This window comes from Takifugu flavidus, chromosome 22 (genome assembly GCF_003711565.1).
Source record: "Takifugu flavidus isolate HTHZ2018 chromosome 22, ASM371156v2, whole genome shotgun sequence".
NCBI lineage: Eukaryota > Metazoa > Chordata > Actinopteri > Tetraodontiformes > Tetraodontidae > Takifugu > Takifugu flavidus.
In genome coordinates, this window is record NC_079541.1 from 1,505,436 (window position 1) to 1,525,790 (window position 20,355).

The following is a 20,355-nucleotide window of genomic DNA, read 5'->3' on the forward strand; positions in this document are numbered from 1 at the left end:
TTATTGTTGAGGCTAAGATGCTCCTGATTGGTCCAGGGCAAGGGGCGGAGCCCAGTGACGTAGCCCCTCATCAGCCTGCACGCTGATTGGCTCGCTGTCGTCCACGCGCACACAGAGACGGACCTGTTCTCGTGCAGGAGGCTGAGTGAAACGATGCCGGCTAAGAGGTGACTGCAGCCGTCTGGCCCAGTGCGTGTGTCCCCCCCGACGATGGAACCAATCGCCCGAGAAGAGTTGGAGTGGCTCTGCGTGATGGCTCCTCTCATTTCCAGGCGGTCGAGGAGGAGGAGGAGGCGGTGAAGCGCTAGAGGAGGCGGCAGGAGCTGAGGATAAATACGGGCGCTTTGCTAGGAGCCACAGCGGCGAAGGAGCGCGGCTAGGCGGCGCTCTCACCCCCTAAGAGGATCAACAAAAGGGGAAATTAAGCTATTTTTAAGTTGGACTGTTTGGGACTGTCCCCCGGTGACAACATGAGCAGCGGGCCGGATGAGAGCTCGGTGCGAGTCGCCCTGAGGTGAGGATGTAGCCCTCTTCTGCTAGGATGCGCTATCGTGTTACACCTGTCACAAACATCTCGACATTGAGTCCTCCGCTGATCCGGCCACAAAAATGCTTTTTACGGTTCAGCGGCGCAGTCCAAAAGTGCCTCAAAAGCGTTTGCGGACGCTTTTATCGTGTCGTTTTTGTGCCGCATCTCCTCCAGCTGCCAGTTTAGCCCCGGGAGTGAGCTTCTTTTGTTAATACCTGCGTGGCGTAGATTTATGAATGATCTCAGCTGCAGGGATTAGGAAAAACTCTTCCCTGTGTCTGTGTGTGTGTGTGCGTGCGCGTGCGCGTGTGTCACCTGTACACAAAGCGACACATTAGCTCTCTGTTGAGAGAGCGGAGAAATGGGAGGAGGCTAATGTCTTGCAAATTCTGCTGTATCACTGATCTGACCCTTCCTGTCACCTACTCAAATGGCGAGCGGGTCATTCTGCGTTTGTGTGTGTGTGCGTGTGCGTGTGCGTGCGTGCATTTTAAACGCAATCAAAACAGTCATGTGAAGCAGATCTATGGAAGACAGGACAAAAGCTGGCTCATGTTTCCTGTTGCTCTCTGCATTCAGACTTTGACCCACAAGTGTGTTTACTGAGCCAGCTCATTTTATTAGTCTCTCTGCTTCACAGACAGTAAAAGATCCGTCACCATGACCCTTAATACATCATCTTTCCCCATCTGTATGACATAAAGTACAGGAAAAATACCTTGTTTGATGCATTTGGATTATATTAGTGTAACAATACAATCATGCTGTCATAGCAACCCTCAAATCAATAGTACCATGACCTAAAGACAAATATAATTATGACTAGTAATTGCTCTACACTCTACAATGCACTAATTATGCGCCACATTAGAATTAGACTAGTTGGAAACAACATTTTTTCAACCACAGACTTGTGTTTGATGGTAACTTTAGGAATGCAACATTAATCCTAAAGATGAAGCAGAATATTTACCTTGAAATAATCATTTAGCCTCTTTGCGTAGATGAATGTGTGCTGACTTATTTAGATTCCTGTGTAGTTCTATCTGCATAAACACTTGTTGGTGATGATATAGATGTTGGAGTCTTTCCATGGAAACTTTTCCCCTTTCTAACGTCTTTGAGTGCTCAGGCTTCATTCATTATTTAAAGAGCTGAGCTGGTTTCCCCTTAACTGCTATTCATGACCAGTGAGCTGGGCATTGTTTTACTGTCCCTTCTGTTCTTAGTTTTTATGTATATGGTTCAGGTATCGTGTTCACACACCAACCACCCTGAGACTGTAAACTGCTACATGTGTTTTATCCAAATGTGTCAAGTCATTCAGAGTAAGAAATGGCATCATCCAGGACTTGAAATGTACTGACAGTATTTTGGAAAATGATGCTGTAATGTCTGCAGATCTCTCTCTCGCTCGCTCCCTCTCTCTCTCTTTCACACATACACACACTCTTTGTCACTTTAATATATTTAGTAATGTCTAATTTTAATGTATTTGTATGTACAAATGCATGACCTTTTATTTAATGCCAGAAATTGGACTATCAACAAAAGCTTTTCTCTATATATCATTTAAAAATGTAATGGTTTGTTGTGGGTGTTGCAGCTCAACAGCCTTGTCTTACAACACCTGACATTAGATTTATGAGTTATTTGCAGGAATCCTCTCTGTTTATTATCTGTCGACACACCTCCGAACACTTGGCGGGTCTTAGATTGCACATCTTAAAAGCTGCTTTTTGCACACTCTTCCCAGTGTGCAGTAGTTTAGTTAACCGCGTGTTTTGACAGTAATCTTGCGTCAGGTTACCAACCAGTACCTGCCCCAGCCTGCTGAGTTTACACTATCTGTTGGCACGTTCCTAATCCCCTATCAAAACAGGCGTCCTTGATGAATTGAGGCAAAATTAGGCTGGAATGTGCCTCCAGAGTGGCTGCAGCACTCTGCATCTTGGATAGAAACGTTCGTTTTGGTGCCACAGCTGCTGGTTTTGGTTTGGAAGCGCATTTCCTACATTCACTAACACGTCCCTGGAACCATCCCATGCGTAAATATGTTTGTGTGTTCCACTTTGTCATTATGTAATGGCCCATCTGTGTGTGCATTCGTTCCTTCGCTGAAAATAAGCCATTTATCCTCGACGGGGTCGCGGTGCAGACGTGGCCTCCAGGATCCTGTCAGGTGATGTTTTTTAATATCCCATCAGATCAAGTAGCTCTTGTTGGTCTTTAACCACAGGAGTCAGATGTACTGAAGTTCCAGGGGATTTCCATCAATGTTTAGGGAATCACTTCTGCTTGTTTTTACACTCTTATGAACCTCAAAGAGCAGCGTTTTAGGCCACAGATGATATCATGGTGAAGGTTCCTCCAAAGTCATTGCGAAATCAACCGGAACGTGCCCCGCCCACGACGCCATTTGTGGATTGTTTGGGAGGGGAAGGTCGTCCACCTGCTGCCAAATTCTGCAGAAACACTGAAGGAGCGTGTGTGTGTGTGTGTGTGTGGTGTGGTGTGTGTGTGTGTGCATGCGCAGGCCTGCGTCCGTCCGAGCGTGTCAGTGGTAAATATGCATGAGGCAACTCTTCAGGCCATCTGCCAGCTGCTGTCATGTGATATTTGGATATTCAATAACTCCTCTCTTACAAACTAGACTATATGAAACTATATATCAGTCTACATTTTCAGCTTATTTACTGTAAATAGAGAAGCTTTTCCATTGTGAGGGCACTGTTAGTCTGCTAACAGAAAGAGACATTTACTCTCCTTCACTCTCTTTAACCATCCCGTCGCCCCGGGCGACCATTACTGCGTCTCAGCCTGGTTTAGGTCACCTTTGGGCCATTTTATTGCACTGGGAACCTGCTGGGTCTCTCTTGCATCTTCCAAAGGATTCTTCTTTTGACTTGTGCACATCATTGAGCCTGACGTTGCGTAATAGGTCACACTGCCGTACATTTTGTTCAAGTAAAGACATCTGAAATGAGTAGAGTTGTCCAGAGTTTGTGTGTGTGTGTGTGTGTGTGTGTGTGTGTGTGTGTGTGTGTGTGTGTGTGTGTGTGTGGTGTGTGTGTGTGTGTGTGTGTCGGGGGGGGCTGATTGTCGCTATAGTCTCAGAGGCCTCCAGTCTGCTCATATCCTCATCACAGTGTTTGCAGACATTCTTCAGCTGCTTAGGCACTAAGAGTTTAATTTGACTGAACACGAATACACAACAGTGTCAGAGGATGTGGAAGAAGAAGGTGTGTGACAAATAGCCTCATCATGTGACATATTTGGTCCGTTTTGGGGCATCTTATTGAAAGCGTTCTTGCTTGAGATAAAAGTACAGACACGTAAAGCAAATGGGCTGATCTGCTTTGTGTTTTAATTTATGAGATATAATTTTAATGAATTTATTAAATATAATCATAGCAGTGGGCTCAGAGCGGCCTCAGATCAGGTGGCCCATCAAATGGTGCAGCATCCAAAAATACTCCAGCATGGATGAAGTCAGGTGATGGTGTGTGTGTGTGTCTGTGTGTCTGTTTGTGTGTGTGTGTGTGTGTGTGTGTGTCTGTGTGTGTGTCTGTGTGTGTCTGTGTGTGTGTGTGTGTGTTGTGTGTGTGTGTGTGTCACAGTGTTTCTGCTGCATCATTCAGCGCTGCCCTGAGCTGTATGATGACCCAACCAGAGCTCACATTACCAGTTATTGAATCAGGGAGCTCGGGCTCCTCAGTGGTGACGCCGCACGATGAGCCGCATCTGTCTGACGTCAGCTTGTAATTCGGTCAGTGACCGGAAGCACACGGTCATGACGGATCTATTTTTTCTCTCTTCATGCAACGTTAGCAGCACTCTGCTAATTTCCAATCCAGCGCAAGGAGTTTTGGACCCCCCCCCCCCCCCCCCCCCCCACATGAAAGGAAACCTCCAGACTTAATCAGCGGTTGTCGGTGCACGAGGACCTCAGCTCCTCTCACGCTCCTCCTGTAATCGTAGGAATGAGCTGGAGAGGTCGGGAGTAACCGGACCTGTCGCAGGGAGCCTGTGCGTATGAGAGAGAGACAGAACTGAATCCTCTTACGAAGGCACGTGGATTTGCAATCGTGTGAGACACACAAACATGCGCAGACGGACACGCGTGCGAACCCACATTTACGCACGTCGTATTAATTAGATTACTGATGAAGAATTCCCACACGTCCCCTGTATGTTTCAGTGGGAAATCATGTGTAGTTCTCATTTTTAACACCCGCCTCCTTCCGATCTTGTTGAAATTGGGTTTACATCAGCCTTTAGGCTCCTCAAAGGGTTTAGGGTCACAGCCTCAGCAAAGCCTCAGACGTCAACAAACATTGCATAAACGGGCCTCAATATTTGGCAGGTATCTACATAATTACCTATGCTACATTACCCAGACAGTGCAATTATACTTACTATAAGGTATTGAGGAATGTGTGTGCACCTGGAGAGTGTTCTGGAGTTAAATTTCCTCCCCAAACAGCCTTTGAGGAGCCTGTGTGTCACTCGAGATGGAGGATTAACGTCGAAAGTCTGCAGCGCTGAAGGGCAGCCCTTGTTCACCCAGGAGAACAGAGTGTTTTGGGTTGAGCTCCAGTGGGGGCGGCCAGAACCCAACCGCAGCTCAAGTCCCTCACGTGTGTAACACTGCAGCAGGGGCCTGATTCACCACCAGTTTTCCACCAACTCCGTCACCTGTGTTGTGAATACACACAGGAGCGCAGCGCCTTTGCACCACAGCACCATTACTGGCATGTACTGGCGACTTCTGCACGGAGCAGCCTGTCCTCCCTATTTTGTCTGGTCTGTCACCCACATTCCCTTTTTATCTTCTTTGTTTCCTCTTATCTCCAACATGTTCTCAGACGGCTGTATCTGTGGACACTGTCTGCATTTTGATTTGAATGTTTTGGTTTAGATACAGTCTATTATGAGCATTCAGGTATATACATTTGACTCCCTTCTCCTGTGAGAGGGACCTGCTGCAGATAATGAGAGCCTCCGCTGTTACCGTAGATCAGCGTAATAGCTCTGTGTCATGTTTTGGGATGGTGGAAAAGGGATTAGTGCAGATTCACTCCTGAACCTTCCTGAATTACAGTCTCCTTAAAGGACCAGACCCTCTGACTGGGGCCGGTTCCTCAGCTTCACTCAGCTGGTCTTTCCTGTCTTTACTTAACACTGTCGTATACAAATGTAACATGGAGAATGTAAATGCATGCAAAGTGTCACATTTATCACCACACGCCAGCAGGGAACCACAATAGCAGCCATTTATCGCGCTTCTCGAGAGTCTCATGTGTCCTGGGTATTATTGCTTTTGCAAGCTTTAGTCATCTGGGTTCAGCTGAAAATGATATATATGTTCAAGAAGTGAATTTTCCATTTGATATCATGCTGCATTATTGAGTTGCAGGGATAAAGTGGTGGAAAAGGGATGATAAGAATCCATATTTAACGGCCTAAGGGGCTAGCGTGCTGCCTATTTGAAGTGTTGCCACTTCCTCTCCTGGTGGACAATGAGTTCAGTGATGAGAGGTAAAATGATGTCATAATTTGTGTTTATTTGCTCTGGAATGAACAATAATCCCTTAATAAAATCCAGGGTGGGGCTGCTTGCCCAGAGAAGTGTCACTCTCTCTTTTCTAAACAGTGGGGCCACTGTGTCAGGTTCTTTCACACACGTGCACGCACACACAAACGCGCTACACAGTAGCAGCACTCATCTGCAGCACGTAGGAGCTCTGCTCCAGACGGGATCAGTTTTAAGGCCATGGATGTCCCGTCTGCTGCAGAGGGGACTGATGTGACCTCTTACCTGGGGATTCCTGGTGACCAAATACAGTCCTGAAAAGATAATTAACTGAAAACGTAAACAGTTCCTGCTCCCAAATGAAATCATCAGCTCTTTCAAGAATCCATGTTTGGCTTCTGGTTTTTGAATCCATGATTGTGTTTTCAGTGAGATGCTTGACTCACCACATAACCTGGGAAATTTACTGCTCTGTAACAACTGACCCAGTTGCACTTTGTGGCACAGCTATTGTTGCATGTTAGCGCCTGCGAGTGAAAGTGTGAGTTAGCAAGAGTTTAAAATGCAGTCAGGTAAACTTTGGATTTTAAACTGTCTGGTATTTATTTACTTTACTGAACACTGACACAATTTAGGACTAATTGATAGATTGATCTGATCAGTCTATCTTGCTGAGGAGGAAATAAAAACCTGCTAACCGAGCTGATTGTATCGGTTGTGGCTGCATCGTGTTAGCATATTAACAAATTAGCTCAAAGCAACACTTACATGAGTCTGTGTTTTATGCTTTGTTGTTTAACATTGTATTATTCACTGTATGTCTTACTAATAAGCACCAAATTTACCAATGTCATGATTTTTTCCCCCCATCTGCTTCCTTTGTCCTGCAGGATCCGTCCTCAGCTGGCCAAAGAGAAGATCGAGGGCTGCCACATCTGCACCTTTGTGATGCCTGGCGAGCCCCAGGTGGTCCTGGGCAAGGACAAGGCCTTCACCTACGACCACGTCTTTGACATAGACACTCAGCAGGAGACCATCTACCAGCACTGCACCGGGCGACTGATCGAAGGCTGCTTTGAGGGATACAATGCCACCATCTTTGCATACGGACAGGTTGGTCGTGAGGACATGTCCCACGTGTTAGCATCGCACACACACATCTGAGGGGACGAAGCAGATTATCATTAGGAATCACGAGCTGTGTCATACAAGTTTGAACAGACCTCGCTGCTGTCAGCTGATGTGGTCCGATCTGCGCTCACCAGCGCCGCTTTTCCTTTTACGCCCCTTTTATCCTTGACTTGAACTGAGCAGAGCTCACATGCAAAACTTGTTACTCCTTTTCTAACTATGACCTCAACATTTTTATCTTAATAAGATGTTGGTTGCCAGCTCTATTCTTACTGAACACCAACTTATTTTACTTTTTTAACTTTTTAAATTTGTATTTGTTCAGCTTCCAGTTTGCCAAGATATTTTTGTCACAACCAAAAGGTTTTTCTTAACTGACCATGTCTCTGTTCATTATTCCCTCCTTATATTGTTCCTGTGGCCTTTTATGTTGCTGTCAAAGAGCCTTACACACACACACACACACACACACACACCACACACACACACACACACACACACACACACAGATCAGCAGTGTTTTTAAATGTGACCATGGTAGCCAGAGGAACGATCAGGCTTAATAAATGGGACAAATGCAAACTGTTTTTTTTGCTCGCCCACCCTCTCTCATCTGACAGACACACTCATCATGGTTGGATTCAGGGAGAGAAAGGGTGATGCATGAATTTCAGCTCAATGCCACATTCCTCTATTTGTCACCATGGAAACCAACCCCTCCCCGTGGTGTGAGGGAAACTCAGCAGCACCCCGACCTCTGAGCAGTGAGATCTCTTTTCCTGTGTTCCAGACAGGCTCGGGGAAGACCTACACTATGGGAACCGGCTTTGATGTCAACATCGGTGACGATGAGCTGGGCATAATTCCCCGCGCCGTCAACCACCTGTTCAGGGGAATTGAGGAGCGCAAACAAGCTGCCACGGCGCAGGGCAGGCCTGTCCCCGAGTTCAAGATTAACGCGCAGTTCCTGGAGGTGCGGAAGCGCACACACACCAAGAAAATGCTTTACAAATCAGTGTTTTGGGTGCTAAAACAACAACAGGCTTTAAATAATAGACCCCTTTTCAGGGTCCATTAGTTAGTTGTAGCTATCGCATGCAGACAGCCAGGGGTCAAAGGTCAAGGGGCTGTACTGATTGAAAGTTTTGAAAGCTTCTAGCCATTAAAGTGTCATCAGTCTGTCCGTGTCCCCTTTTATTTTTAGCTGCCAATAAGTGGCTGCTGAGAGCCGAAGGGAAAGGAGCTAAATTATGATGGTTGATTTCTCATTTTTTGTGTTTCTTTGTTCTTCAACATCCTCTCCAGCTGTACAACGAGGAAGTGCTGGACTTGTTCGATACAGCACGAGACCCCGAAGCCAGAAAACAACGATCCAACATCAAGATCCACGAGGACGCCAACGGGGGCATCTACACCGTCGGCGTGACCACGCGCACCGTCACGTCTGCAGCTGAGGTTAGTCCAAATTTTATTATATTTAGACGTTTTTAGAAATGGACTGGGACTCTCTCCATTCTCAGTTCGAAAGCAGCACCAACTCTTTGCATTATTTTTTTTCTTCGCACAATATCTGCATATTTTTCTTCATTATGTAATCTGAAGAATGGGTAAGGTGATAACTGTTTTTACGACTGTTTTTTTCATGTTTTTTATTATTATGCCCTGTCCGTTGCTTCTCTCCAGATGATACAGTGCTTGAAGATAGGCGCCCTGTCTCGCACCACGGCCAGCACACAGATGAATGTGCAGAGCTCTCGCTCTCACGCCATCTTCACCATCCACCTGTGCCAAGTCCGCGTGTGCGCCCCGGACAACAACGTATGTGCGCCACGGACTTCACCCCTTAAAAGAGTTGCAGTGTGCGACATGCATATGAGTGTCCTGTCCTCTTTTACAGGAAACCGTGACGGACAATCGTCTCGCAAGCAATTCGGACATCAGTGAGTTTGAAACGCTGACGGCCAAATTCCACTTTGTGGATCTGGCAGGTTCTGAGAGGCTGAAGAGAACCGGGGCGACAGGAGACCGAGCAAAAGAGGGCATCTCCATCAACTGTGGTCTGGTGAGGAAATGGAGAGCATGCTGGTTAAAGAGGACGTCATTATTTTATTGTTGATCACATTAGGAGACTTAATTGGTGCCTGTATTATTACTAGGCAACCGTGACTTTATTGATCTTTTCTTTCTTCACTATTTAATTATTCATTATTCAGGAATTTGTTAGTTGTCATTTTGAATTATATACGATTGTTTTGACTATAAAACACAGAGAAACCCAAAGTCCACGCCCCAGATTAAACCTTGAATGTGGACCAAGAGCGCCTCCCAGTGGCTGCACTTCGGAACGCATCTTTCTCTGGTTAAAGATAGAATATTTGTCAGTTTTCACATTGAAAGAAACGTGTCTGTTCTCAGCTGGCTTTGGGAAATGTCATCAGCGCTCTGGGAGACAGAAGTAAACGCTCCACCCACGTGCCTTACAGAGACTCCAAACTAACACGGCTCTTACAGGACTCACTGGGTGGCAACAGGTTTGTTGGGTTGCCTCTCATTGAAACGTATAAAAAACATGTACATTCACTAACGCTGTCGTTCCGATGTTAGTCAAACGATGATGATCGCCTGCATCAGTCCATCAGACCGGGACTTCATGGAGACTTTGAACACTCTAAAGTACGCCAACAGAGCCCGAAACATTAAGAACAAGGTGATGGTGAACCAGGACAAAGCCAGTCAACAGATCAGCGCATTAAGGACAGAAATCGCACGACTGCAGATGGAATTGATGGAGTATAAGACGGTGAGCTGAGCGTATTCAGAGGGGAGAGAGATATTTTTATTCCATATAACTTATATGGAGCGTATCCTCAGGGGAAACGCATGGTGGGCGAAGATGGCATGGAGGGCATCAATGACTTGGTCCATGAGAACTCTATGCTGCAGACAGAGAACAACAACCTTAGAGTGAGAGTCAAGGCAATGCAGGAGACCATCGATGCTCAGAGAGCCAGACTCACACAGATCCTCAGTGACCAAGCCTACCAGGTTATGGCCAAAGCAGGTCGGGACTCAAAAATTACTTTATATATTGTTTAGTTTATTATTTTTGACAGAATTGCAGGTTGTATGTTCTTGCCTATGATGCCAAAACAGTTGTTGTGTGCTGTGGCAAGGATTTAAAAGGGACACTGCTGTGGTGTTTTTAGACATTTCAGAAACCGTTGAGTTTCTAATCATGCTTCCAGAACTATGAAATGACTCTGAGGCCAAGATGAATGCAGTTTGACTCAATTAAAAACATAAAACAAGCCAAGTAGTGATATAAGACCATGAAATAAGAGAAAATGTACACAACAATTCCTTTTTTTAATGATAAACTCCTGATTTCTGGTTGTAGGTGAAGGCAATGAAGAGATCGGAAACATGATTCAGAACTACATCAAAGAAATCGAGGAACTCCGGTACAAACTTCGATTCATTATAAAGTCCAAGTTTTCAAACGAAATATTCCCAAATGAAAAACACCTTAAGCTGAACACGTGACTTCCTTCAGAGCCAAACTTCTCGAAAGCGAGGCTGTGTGTGAAAATCTCAGGAAGAGCTTGTCCCGAGCCTCCACGCGCTCCTCCCTCTACGGGGGCCCGGGCTCCTTTTCCTCTGCCCTGGTGGTCCCTGAGAAGGAGGCCAACGAAGTCATTGAGATGGCCAAGCGAAACCTGGAGAAGCTCAAGAAAATAAAGAAGAAGAAGAAAAAGAGGTAAGATCTTTTCAAACAAGGCGGAGATGATGTTTGTGAAGGTTTGACAGACTGACAGACATTTATCTGTCTGTGTGAGCGTGTCAGTGGCATCCTCACATCTCACTCTCAGCATTCACCCACTCTTTTCTTCCTGCTCTCACTCTTTCTCACCTTGCAACTTCCCTCATTCTGCCTCTCCTTCACCTCCCCGCCTCACCGCCATCCCCACTTCTTTCTCTTTGAAGACTCAGGAGATATGAAGAGAGTCACCAGCACTGGCATGCTGAAGGCCCCAGGTTTGCTCCAGTAGACCAAATCCAGAACTAGGTTGACTCTGAAACCTGAACAATTGAGCGATTGTCAGGATTTCAGTTAATCAGTAATCATTTCCCCTTTCTGAGCTCCGAGAGTGACTAATCTCTAACATTGTTGTGCACTGGCAGGTGCCTCCTGCTCCAGGGGGGAGGCAGATATAATTGTTGCCTTTTAACCCTTTGTCTCTTTGGTCTCTTTGGTCGATTAGAGCTTAAAACACCATTTGTGTTTGGGCCATAATGAAATCATATTAATATATTGGACTCATCATTGTTGATGTACAGTTCCATGTGTGATTGATATCCTGTGACACTATCAAACAGTAATCACACGTTGATCTTCGACTGACCTGCTCCTGATCTCATTCTGTGTGTCATCACTTGCATGTGCTCCTCATCCCCTTTTTTTCCAGATAATTCTAAACTTGACCTCCAATGCCAGCGGAAACATCTGAATTTACTCTGAATTAATGTGTTTTTTTCTGTTTCAGTACTAACAAAGAGGAAGCGCCGGATAATGAACAGGAGCAAAGCAATGAAGACGTGGCAGAGGTGGCGTGCACACTCATGCACTTTGAGACTGCAGGATTTAAACAATCTACCCTTGTTTTGGTTGAATTTTCCCTTTTGTTTGTTTCCAGGAGGGCAGTGACCACGACGAAGCCGAGGATGCTGATGCTGAGGAGGATGAATACGACCTGGCGGGAGATGAGACATCTGAGGACTCGGACTCTGAAGAGCTGGATGAGAAAGGTGAATATAATCGGCCACAGCTTTTTTACCCGTCCAGACTGAAGAGGGTTTTAGATGCGGCTTCTTGTGCGGCAGAAGACGTCCAGGCCGACCTCGCCAACATCACGTGTGAGATCGCCATTAAACAGAAGCTGATAGATGAGCTCGAGAACAGCCAGCGGCGTCTACACACCCTGAAGCAGCAGTATGAACAGAAGCTGACGATGCTGCAGAACAAGATCCGAGACACGCAGCTGGAGAGGGACAAGGTGTTGCACAACATCGGTAGGAGACGCAGCAACAGGCGGCCCACCTAAACCTGCGTTTCACTCATCGTTACAAACGTCTTGTCACTATTCAGGTTCAGTTGAGTCGGGAATGGAGGAAAAGGCCAAAAAGATCCGAGTAGAATATGAGAGGAAGCTCAGCTCCATGAACAAGGAGTTGCAGAAGCTGCAGTCAGCTCAGAGGGAGCACGCCCGACTCCTGAAGAACCAGTCACAGTACGAGAAACAGCTCAAAAAACTGCAGATGGATGTGACCGAGATGAAGAAGACTAAGGTGAAGGAAGCAGGATCTTTGGTCTTTAGCATTACCTCCTCCTGTTTATTTGTTAATATCTGTCTTGTGCTTCTTCTTACTTGCACTAGGTGGCGCTGATGCGCCAGATGAAGGAGCAGCAGGACCGAAACAGAGCTGCAGAGAGCAGGAGGAACCGGGAGATCGCCTCTCTGAAGAAAGACCAGCGCAGAGCAGAGGTGACCGACGTGCTGTTATTTTATGCATCTTCAATATAAACACATGTCAATATTTCCAAACGGCTCAGATCAGTTCATTCGGGATCAAAAGTTGTTTTTGTTCAAACTTTAGTACCAGCTGAAGCAGATGGAAGCCCAGAAGAGACAACAAGAAATGATGCTCCGCAGGAAGACTGAAGAGGTGAGCTGTAGAAACCTGAGTTCTATTTATTTCAACATAAAATCCTAAATATACAGTGGGACCTCTACTTATGAACGTCTCTACATGCGAAATTTTCAGGTTACAAAACGTCTCAACGGGAAAAAATATTTCCTCTTGTTATGAAAGAATTTTCAAGATACGAAAGGCAAAAATACGCTACCGCTGCTACTCGCAGCTCGCGGAGTTTAGCGAACGCAAACATGCTTGTAGCTGCGCTGCCATTGGCTATCGCCTAGCATCTTCCTGTCATCCCATTGGCTAGGAGGGACGTCAATCTGTACAAGTTTGTGTGTATCCCAGCGTCTTCTTCGTTTAACTTTTATTTATTGTGGGTGTTCGTATGTTTGTCCATTAGGTGGCGGTGTTACCACAAGTGTTAACGTTTGTTGCTAGTAATGACGGCTAATGTAAGATTAGCCTGTAATAAAGTTCATGTTGTTCCTGGAGAAGCCTTGCACTGAATTCCTACATTTATTGTGCGGTAATCTAATTGTAACATGTATTTGTTACATGTTTTGACGCATTTTTATGATTTATAAAAAAAACTATTTCCGAATTTTTGGGGGCTTGGAACGGATTAGGGCATTTACATGGAAAACGCGTCCCTACTTACGTAATTTTCAGGTTACGAAACAACTTCCGGAACCAATTCATTTCGTAAGTAGAGGTCCCACTGTAATACAAAAGCACAACCACAAAACACTCCTTTCTTTCATGCACTTATTCAGGTGTCAGCTCTTCGGCGTCAGGTGAGGCCCGCGTCTGGGACAGTGAGTAGAAAGGTGAGTTTACCTGAGACATCCCATAAACCCACCCAAGGGAGGATGTCCGCGTCTGGAGTGGCCTCATCCAATGGAGCCAGGTGTGAGATCACATTTTTTTACAAAATAAGTTTAAGCTGTGGTTTTTTTTGTTGTTGTTGTTTTTTTTAAAAAAGCTACTTTTCCCTCAGGAATTCTTCAGTGAGAATGGGAAGTGTCTACCTCACCCGGACAGCCAGGACCAAATGGCAATCCCTGGAGAGACGAATCAGTGACATCATCATGCAGAGGATGACCATCTCCAACATGGAGACGGATATGAACCGGCTGCTGAGAGTAACCGCTCCTAAATACCAAATGATGGAATTTGCCCTAAAGGTATAATCGCTGCTTCCTAATCCCGATGGTTTCTGCTCTAATTTACCATTTAGCAACGTGAGGACCTGACCAAGAGGAGAGAGCGAGTGTCCAGGAAGAGAGAAAAGATGGCGGCAGAGGGGGCTGATGCTGATCGCAGTCTGGCCTCCCTGAACGAGGAGCTGGAGTCTCTGGGCGCCAACATCGACTACATCAACGACAGCATTGCTGACTGCCAGGCCAACATCATGCAGATGGAGGAGGCAAAGGTGAGCCCATATTTCTCCAAATTAATCTAAAGGGAATAGTTTGGTGGAGTTTTTGGAGTCTGATAAGTTAGAGTATTGTGCAGCTCTGCTTCATTAGGTAGCGCAGAGCCTCTAGGAAGCCAGAGAAACAACTGCACAGATCACCAGCAGCTTTTCTGACCCCACAAATAAAAATCATGCAAAGACTCAAAAAAAGGCTTCAAGAAAACCCTGAAGTTTTGGTGCCTAATGAGGCACGAAACCTCTCTTCAGAGTTCAGGAACATGACCTCATTAATTGTTTGAGAAAGTTTGCTCCATATTGCTCAATGGACCAGATGCTTCCAATTTTGGAAACAATGTCAGACGTTCATGATTCTCCTGAATATTAGCTTCATGGGAAATTTGCCTAAACCCCAATAGTGTCATCATGTTACACATCCAGTTTCTTCACAGCAAACTTGTTCTATCAGAGAGTTAATTAAGATGGAAATTGCTCATTTCCAGAGACCTATTTTCTAAGGAAGGCACATAAATCATACATTTGATCCAGCGCACATTTTGTGACTGACTTTCTCAAAGTCTACTTATTAAATGTGTGTGTTATTTGGGGCCATTTGCAGGAGGAAGGAGACACGGTGGATGTGGCTGCAGTGATCAGCTCCTGTAGTTTATCAGAGGCTCGCTTTCTTCTGGACCACTTAATGAATTTGGCCCTCAATAAGGTAACACCAGCCCCCCCACGCACTGCTGCCATAAGGGCTCCCTCACGTCAGTGTCAGCATCTTAAATGGGGTCATGCAAGTGTAATTTCCCACACCACCCATTCGTGATTGTTTGGCCCTTCAGGGTCTGCAAGCATCACAGAAGGACTCCCAGCTGAAGGTGATGGAGGGCAGGTTGAAGCAGACTGAGATCAACAGCGCCACACAGAACCAGCTGCTCTTCCACATGCTGAAGGAGAAGGCAGAGATTAACCCAGAGCTGGAGGCTCTGCTGGGCAACGCTCTGCAAGGTCAGGAAAACCAGCGAATTCCCCCATCTGAGCATGTTCTTCAAATCAAATCACCTTCTCGTGCATCATTTCATTCACGGCTCTCTTTTATTTTGCATGCCTCAGCATTCGATCTAGTACATAGTCAATCAGTAATGCAACGCAAAACAAAAAAGAGGCCTGTAAAATAAAAATGCAGCCATTTCTCTTCTCAGTTTGGGTTTTGATTTGTTTTCTTTGTTCTGTTGTGTTGGTGTGAACACAGAGTTAGGTTACCTGTCACCAGGTGAGTATGAGATGCATATAAATACTCGGCACCACTACAAGGTTTCCAGATCTGTCACCATGCAGTCATGCTGTGTCTGTCACAAGAAATGTGTAAAAGATTCATGGATAAGGAAATCTTTTAGTGTGCAGTAACCTCCCGCCCCAGTGTACTAACTAACTCTTCACTATAACTCTGCCACGATGTGCATGTGTTGTGATGTGAGTGCCCCCTCCCGTTAGCACGTCCTGAACTGATGACGCTGTAATCTTCATCCTCCTGCAGTGTCTCGCTTTTTCCATCATTGTGGGGATGTGGTTTTACACTCGAGGAATCCTTCTGAATGCTCCAAATAATGTAAGATGTGTGTGTCTTTTTTGGTAGAAAACGGAGAGGACAGCAGCAGTGACGAGTCCACTCCCAGTCCAGCCGCAGAGGGCAGGTAAACTCGAGCGCACGGGTTCATTCTTTTATTTTTGGTTTATTGTGCAGCACCGGCATGAATGTGTAACCGTTGGCCCATTTTGTTTCAGCACACTAGCGTCAGATCTGATGAAGCTGTGTGGAGAATCCAGACAAAGAAATAAGGTGCTGACACAAGAGGAGAAAGAGAATATTCTTTCAGAATCATTCAGCAATAAATAAAGGGGACTTAGCGTGATAAGTTAAGTCATTAGCCCACCGATTGTTGTGGTTTCTCAGGCTCGTCGGCGAGCCGCCACTCAGATGGAGCTGCTGTACGCCAGCAGTGGGGATCTGTCCTGTGAGGTGCCCGGCGGAGACTTCCCCTCCCCTCTGCCGTCGCTTTCGGAGCAACGGGAAGGTCTGTCAGACACGCGGGGTCAGACATCGGGACAGCTCCAGGAGCGCGAGCGGGCCGTGTCCCCGTCTCCACTGACTGCCAGACCCGTTACCTTGTGAGTCAGCGGCGTCCTGAAATCTCCTCTGTGTCTTTTGGCGTGTCGTGGTTCACGGTTTCGCTGTTGTCTGCAGGTCTGGAGCCAGGTCACCGACCGGGCCGGAGAGGAGGCAAATCGAGCGCTCGCCGCTCAGCCGACGGAAGCAAACAACCCCGACAACCATAGCAGCCACACACACGCCTTCAGTTAGCACAGCAGAGGCTGTGGCTAAAAGCAGCAACTACCAATCACCGTGAGTGACTCCTGTGCTGAGGTCACACCCGTTTCATTTTATCCTCCAATTCTTGTGTTTGCATAAGGTAATTCTTTTTTTTTTTCAGTTTGGAGGAATCTCCATTATCTGAAGGCGATAGGTAATGTTGCCCTTCTTCAACAGCAGAGGTTTTCTGATGAATTAACAGAATAAGCCTGAAATTTAAGGTTGTTTTTTTTAAATCTCACTGCAATGATCTGCTATAGAGGTGTGATTAATCCCGTGACGACGACTAAAACCAGCCGCGCGACCAAGCTCCAGTGTGTCTATATAGCAGAGGGACACTCCAAGCCCGTTTTATGCGTCGACGCCACAGACGACCTGCTCTTCACAGGATCCAAAGGTTAAAGGAGCCCAGATTCTTTGATACGTAATTATCAACTACAGTGAGCTTTTACTCACCTGGTTTATATTTGTAGATCGCACGTGTAAAGTGTGGAACTTGGTGACTGGTCAGGAGATCATGTCTCTGTCAGATCATCCCAGCAGTGTGGTGTCAGTCCGGTGAGTTCAGCAGCAGCGCGCGTTGTTTCCTGCTGCTGCCGCTCCACGTGTGAGACCTTTGTGTGTTCCAGGTACACGTCCAGCCTTGTCTTCACTGTTTCCACTGCTTACATCAAAGTCTGGGACATCCGGGACTCTGCCAAATGTGTCCGCACTCTCACGTATGTTGTCTCGCGTTGATTCTTCGGAGGTCAAGATCATTCACTGATGCTAAAATGAAGACCGCTGTGGTTTTGTGTGTCAGGTCATCGGGCCAGGTGGGTTCAGGTGACACCACTTCCTCTGTCAGGAGTTTTTCTGTGCCACCGGGAGAGAGTCAGATCAACCAGATCGCCCTGAACCCGTCGGGGTACTTTCTCTACGCTGCTGCTGCTAATGCTGTGCGTATGTGGGACCTCCGCAAGTAAGTCTAGTAACACACGGCGGTCAGAGTAATGCAAAGGGCTCCAATATATTAGAATATGTCCTTTGTCATAGGTTCGCATCCACGGGGAAGTTGACGGGCCACTTGGGGCCTGTCCTGTGTTTGGCTGTTGACAGGTTGGGCAGTGGACAGGATGTTGTCCTTACAGGCTCCAAAGACCATCACATTAAAGTAAGACAGTAAGCTTCTATAGAAGCTTGATGAAAGTGGATCTGTGCCTTTATTTCTTTTAAACCGGTGACACTGAGAGCGGGAGGATACGAGCGATCAGATCACGTCTTCTGCTTTTTCAGATGCATGAAGTGGGAGAAGGCACCCAGGGCAGCATCGGCTCCAGCCACACCTTCGAGCCTGCGCATCAGGACGGCGTGGAGTCTCTGACCGTGCACAGAGACGTCTTCTTTAGTGGGTCCAGAGATTGCCACATCAAGAAGTGGGACTTGGCCAGTAAGCAGCTGCTGCAGGTACAGTCAGAGTGTAACAGGGTAAGTTATAACGAATCTTATATCATTTATCCACCATAAACGTTGTCCTCCCGCAGTCTTCCGGCACCCAGGGCGACTGGGTGAGCGCTCTGGGGGTAGTTCCCGGCTCCTCGGTGCTGCTGAGCGGAGGCAGAGGCGGGCTGCTGCATCTCTGGCACGCTGACTCACTCGCACCTCTCGGTGAAGTCCGGGGGCACGACAGTCCCATCAACGGTCTCGCCACTAACAGCAACCAAGTGTTCACAGCATCAGAGTGAGTCACGCTGAAATTCTCATGGGTCTTTTGGACTTTGAGCTGGTTTTTGTTCACTGATTTCCTGCTTGTTGTTTGTAAATCAGTGACCGCACTGTGAAGATTTGGGAAGCCAAAGGATCTCTAGAGGAAGGAGTCTACTGATACCTGCCGAGGACGTCTCCTTACCCCGACTCCATCAAGGGAACTATTTAAAGCAACTGCACACCGAGTCCAGAGAGCGAGGCCTTAGTGAGTGTGTGAAGGGCACAACAGAGCCTCACCTCAGCTAAACTGGGCGACATCTTTCTGTCCTAATCAGACAAATTTATGTCCTGTCCTTCATTCAGTGCTGGACAACATGGATACTATTTTTTGCTTAAAGAGAGGTTGGAGGTTTTCTGCCCACCAGCAACAATTGTGAGTGTTTCTCTCTATATAGGACCAAAAATACAACATTATGCTGCCAAACCCTCCCCAACATGATTGTTTTTTACGTCTTCTGCTCTTTGAATTGCTGGACACTGAGGGTTTAATGCTCTTTGCGGCCTAAGTCATATATTTTTAAACCCTAATTAGCTGCATTGGTGGGTCTAATTGAAATTGAGTTAGAAGAAGCTAGTTTCAGCGATCTTGTGCCCAGTTGCTCTTCATACATTTAAAGGAGAGGAAGTCTGACGCTGTGACAGTTTTGAGGCATTTTCCCTTTCCTCCTGGTTGTGGTGGTCTTCTCATATCAGCTCCACTATGACTTCTCTGATCTGCGTCTCTGGGCACATCTGGAAAAACATGCCCCCTCTCTCTGTACTCGGTGGGAATATAAACACCAGAAATCTCTCCGCCCAAGCCTGAAGGATGCCGGTAACTTGTCACTCATGCATGTTACTGGAATCAAGCACCTTTTCAAGTTTTTTTTCCCTTTCCTTAATAAGACAATGAAATACTGTGACTCTATCTGTTTCTGAAAGACGTGTGTTTTTTATTCCTGTCATTTGCACCTACAGTACAGGCTGCACACGTGCTGCAGTTCCTCATATGAAACACCATCCAGACTTTGGAGTATGAGTCTCAAACACTATTATTTATTTTTTGTTTTGAGTTGTATTTTATAATACGCTCTTGTCTTCCTTATAACAGGCCTCTGATGTCTTAGCATCATAATGCAGTTGTCTGTCTGTACATCATGTGGGTTTTCCCCTTAAAAACTGAGATTATGATCAGCGCCTGTTGCAAATGTAGATGTGTGTGTGTGTGTGTGTGTGTGTGTGTGTGTGTGTGTGTGTGTGTGTGTGTGTGTGTGTGTGTGTGTGTGTGTGTGTGTGTGTGTGTATCCCACTGGAAACAGTCTTATCATCATTGAAATGAACAAGAAATTAAATCAAAAGAACAAACCTCATTACACTGATAAAGGAATATTTTGTCGAATACATATTCAAATAAGTTTTACCACATAATTTTATGTGGAATGAGTAATCCATAATTTCAAACAATGACTGATTATTATATCAAGGATAAATCACACTGTAACTGGCTTATGTTGGTCGTATCTTCCAGTGTAAATATGACTGTTTCCTTTGACCTTGTCGGACCCTCTTGTGCACTATTTTAAGTGATTAACTGACCGCAGTGTGAAAATAAATTCTAATTTTTAAAAAGGAAGTTTCAGCAGGTATCTTTCCTAAATTGTGTAATATTACCTCATGGCCACACGATGGAGACATTTCACGACGAACGGCAAAAAATGGGCGGTTATATCTGCATCAGTATTGATTCTGGGTGATATTTGGCTTCTCAGGGGCAGAGCAGCAGCTTGTGCCTGTCTGTGCTGAACCTCTGCCATGAAGATCATCCATGAAGCTCCATGAGTGAGTTGATCCAAACATCTGCTGCTCATCTGCTTCTGTAAATTTGAAGAATTTTCCACGCTTGATGTCTTTTATGACCTTTTGATGTGCGCGTTCTCATGCCTGTG

The 20,355-nt window shown here is 46.1% G+C and overlaps 1 protein-coding gene across 4 annotated transcripts; it reads left to right on the forward strand.

Annotated features, from left to right (window-relative positions):
• The first annotated feature begins 106 nt into the window (after window positions 1-106).
• On the forward strand, window positions 107-20,042 carry LOC130519291 (kinesin-like protein KIF21A). 4 transcript variants are annotated; one of them, XM_057022575.1, is made up of 37 exons: window positions 107-514; window positions 6,956-7,178; window positions 7,987-8,169; window positions 8,502-8,651; window positions 8,880-9,014; window positions 9,094-9,258; window positions 9,612-9,727; window positions 9,801-9,996; window positions 10,068-10,257; window positions 10,594-10,657; window positions 10,750-10,953; window positions 11,181-11,231; window positions 11,741-11,801; window positions 11,891-12,002; window positions 12,081-12,266; window positions 12,343-12,542; window positions 12,632-12,739; window positions 12,852-12,920; window positions 13,670-13,803; window positions 13,894-14,038; window positions 14,134-14,328; window positions 14,930-15,031; window positions 15,156-15,321; window positions 15,566-15,586; window positions 15,950-16,007; window positions 16,099-16,153; window positions 16,268-16,482; window positions 16,559-16,717; window positions 16,806-16,838; window positions 16,945-17,081; window positions 17,158-17,242; window positions 17,314-17,403; window positions 17,487-17,645; window positions 17,720-17,837; window positions 17,960-18,130; window positions 18,208-18,404; window positions 18,491-20,042. In XM_057022575.1, the coding sequence occupies exons 1-37, from the start codon at window positions 471-473 to the stop codon at window positions 18,546-18,548; spliced, it is 4,755 nt and encodes a 1,584-aa protein (XP_056878555.1). In that variant the 5' UTR covers window positions 107-470; the 3' UTR covers window positions 18,549-20,042. The 4 variants fall into 4 exon arrangements, with proteins under 4 accessions (XP_056878555.1, XP_056878554.1, XP_056878557.1 ...); XM_057022574.1 differs by having other exon boundaries at window positions 108-514; window positions 12,078-12,266; XM_057022577.1 differs by lacking the exon at window positions 15,566-15,586 and having other exon boundaries at window positions 108-514; window positions 12,078-12,266.
• The last annotated feature ends 313 nt before the right edge of the window (window positions 20,043-20,355 follow it).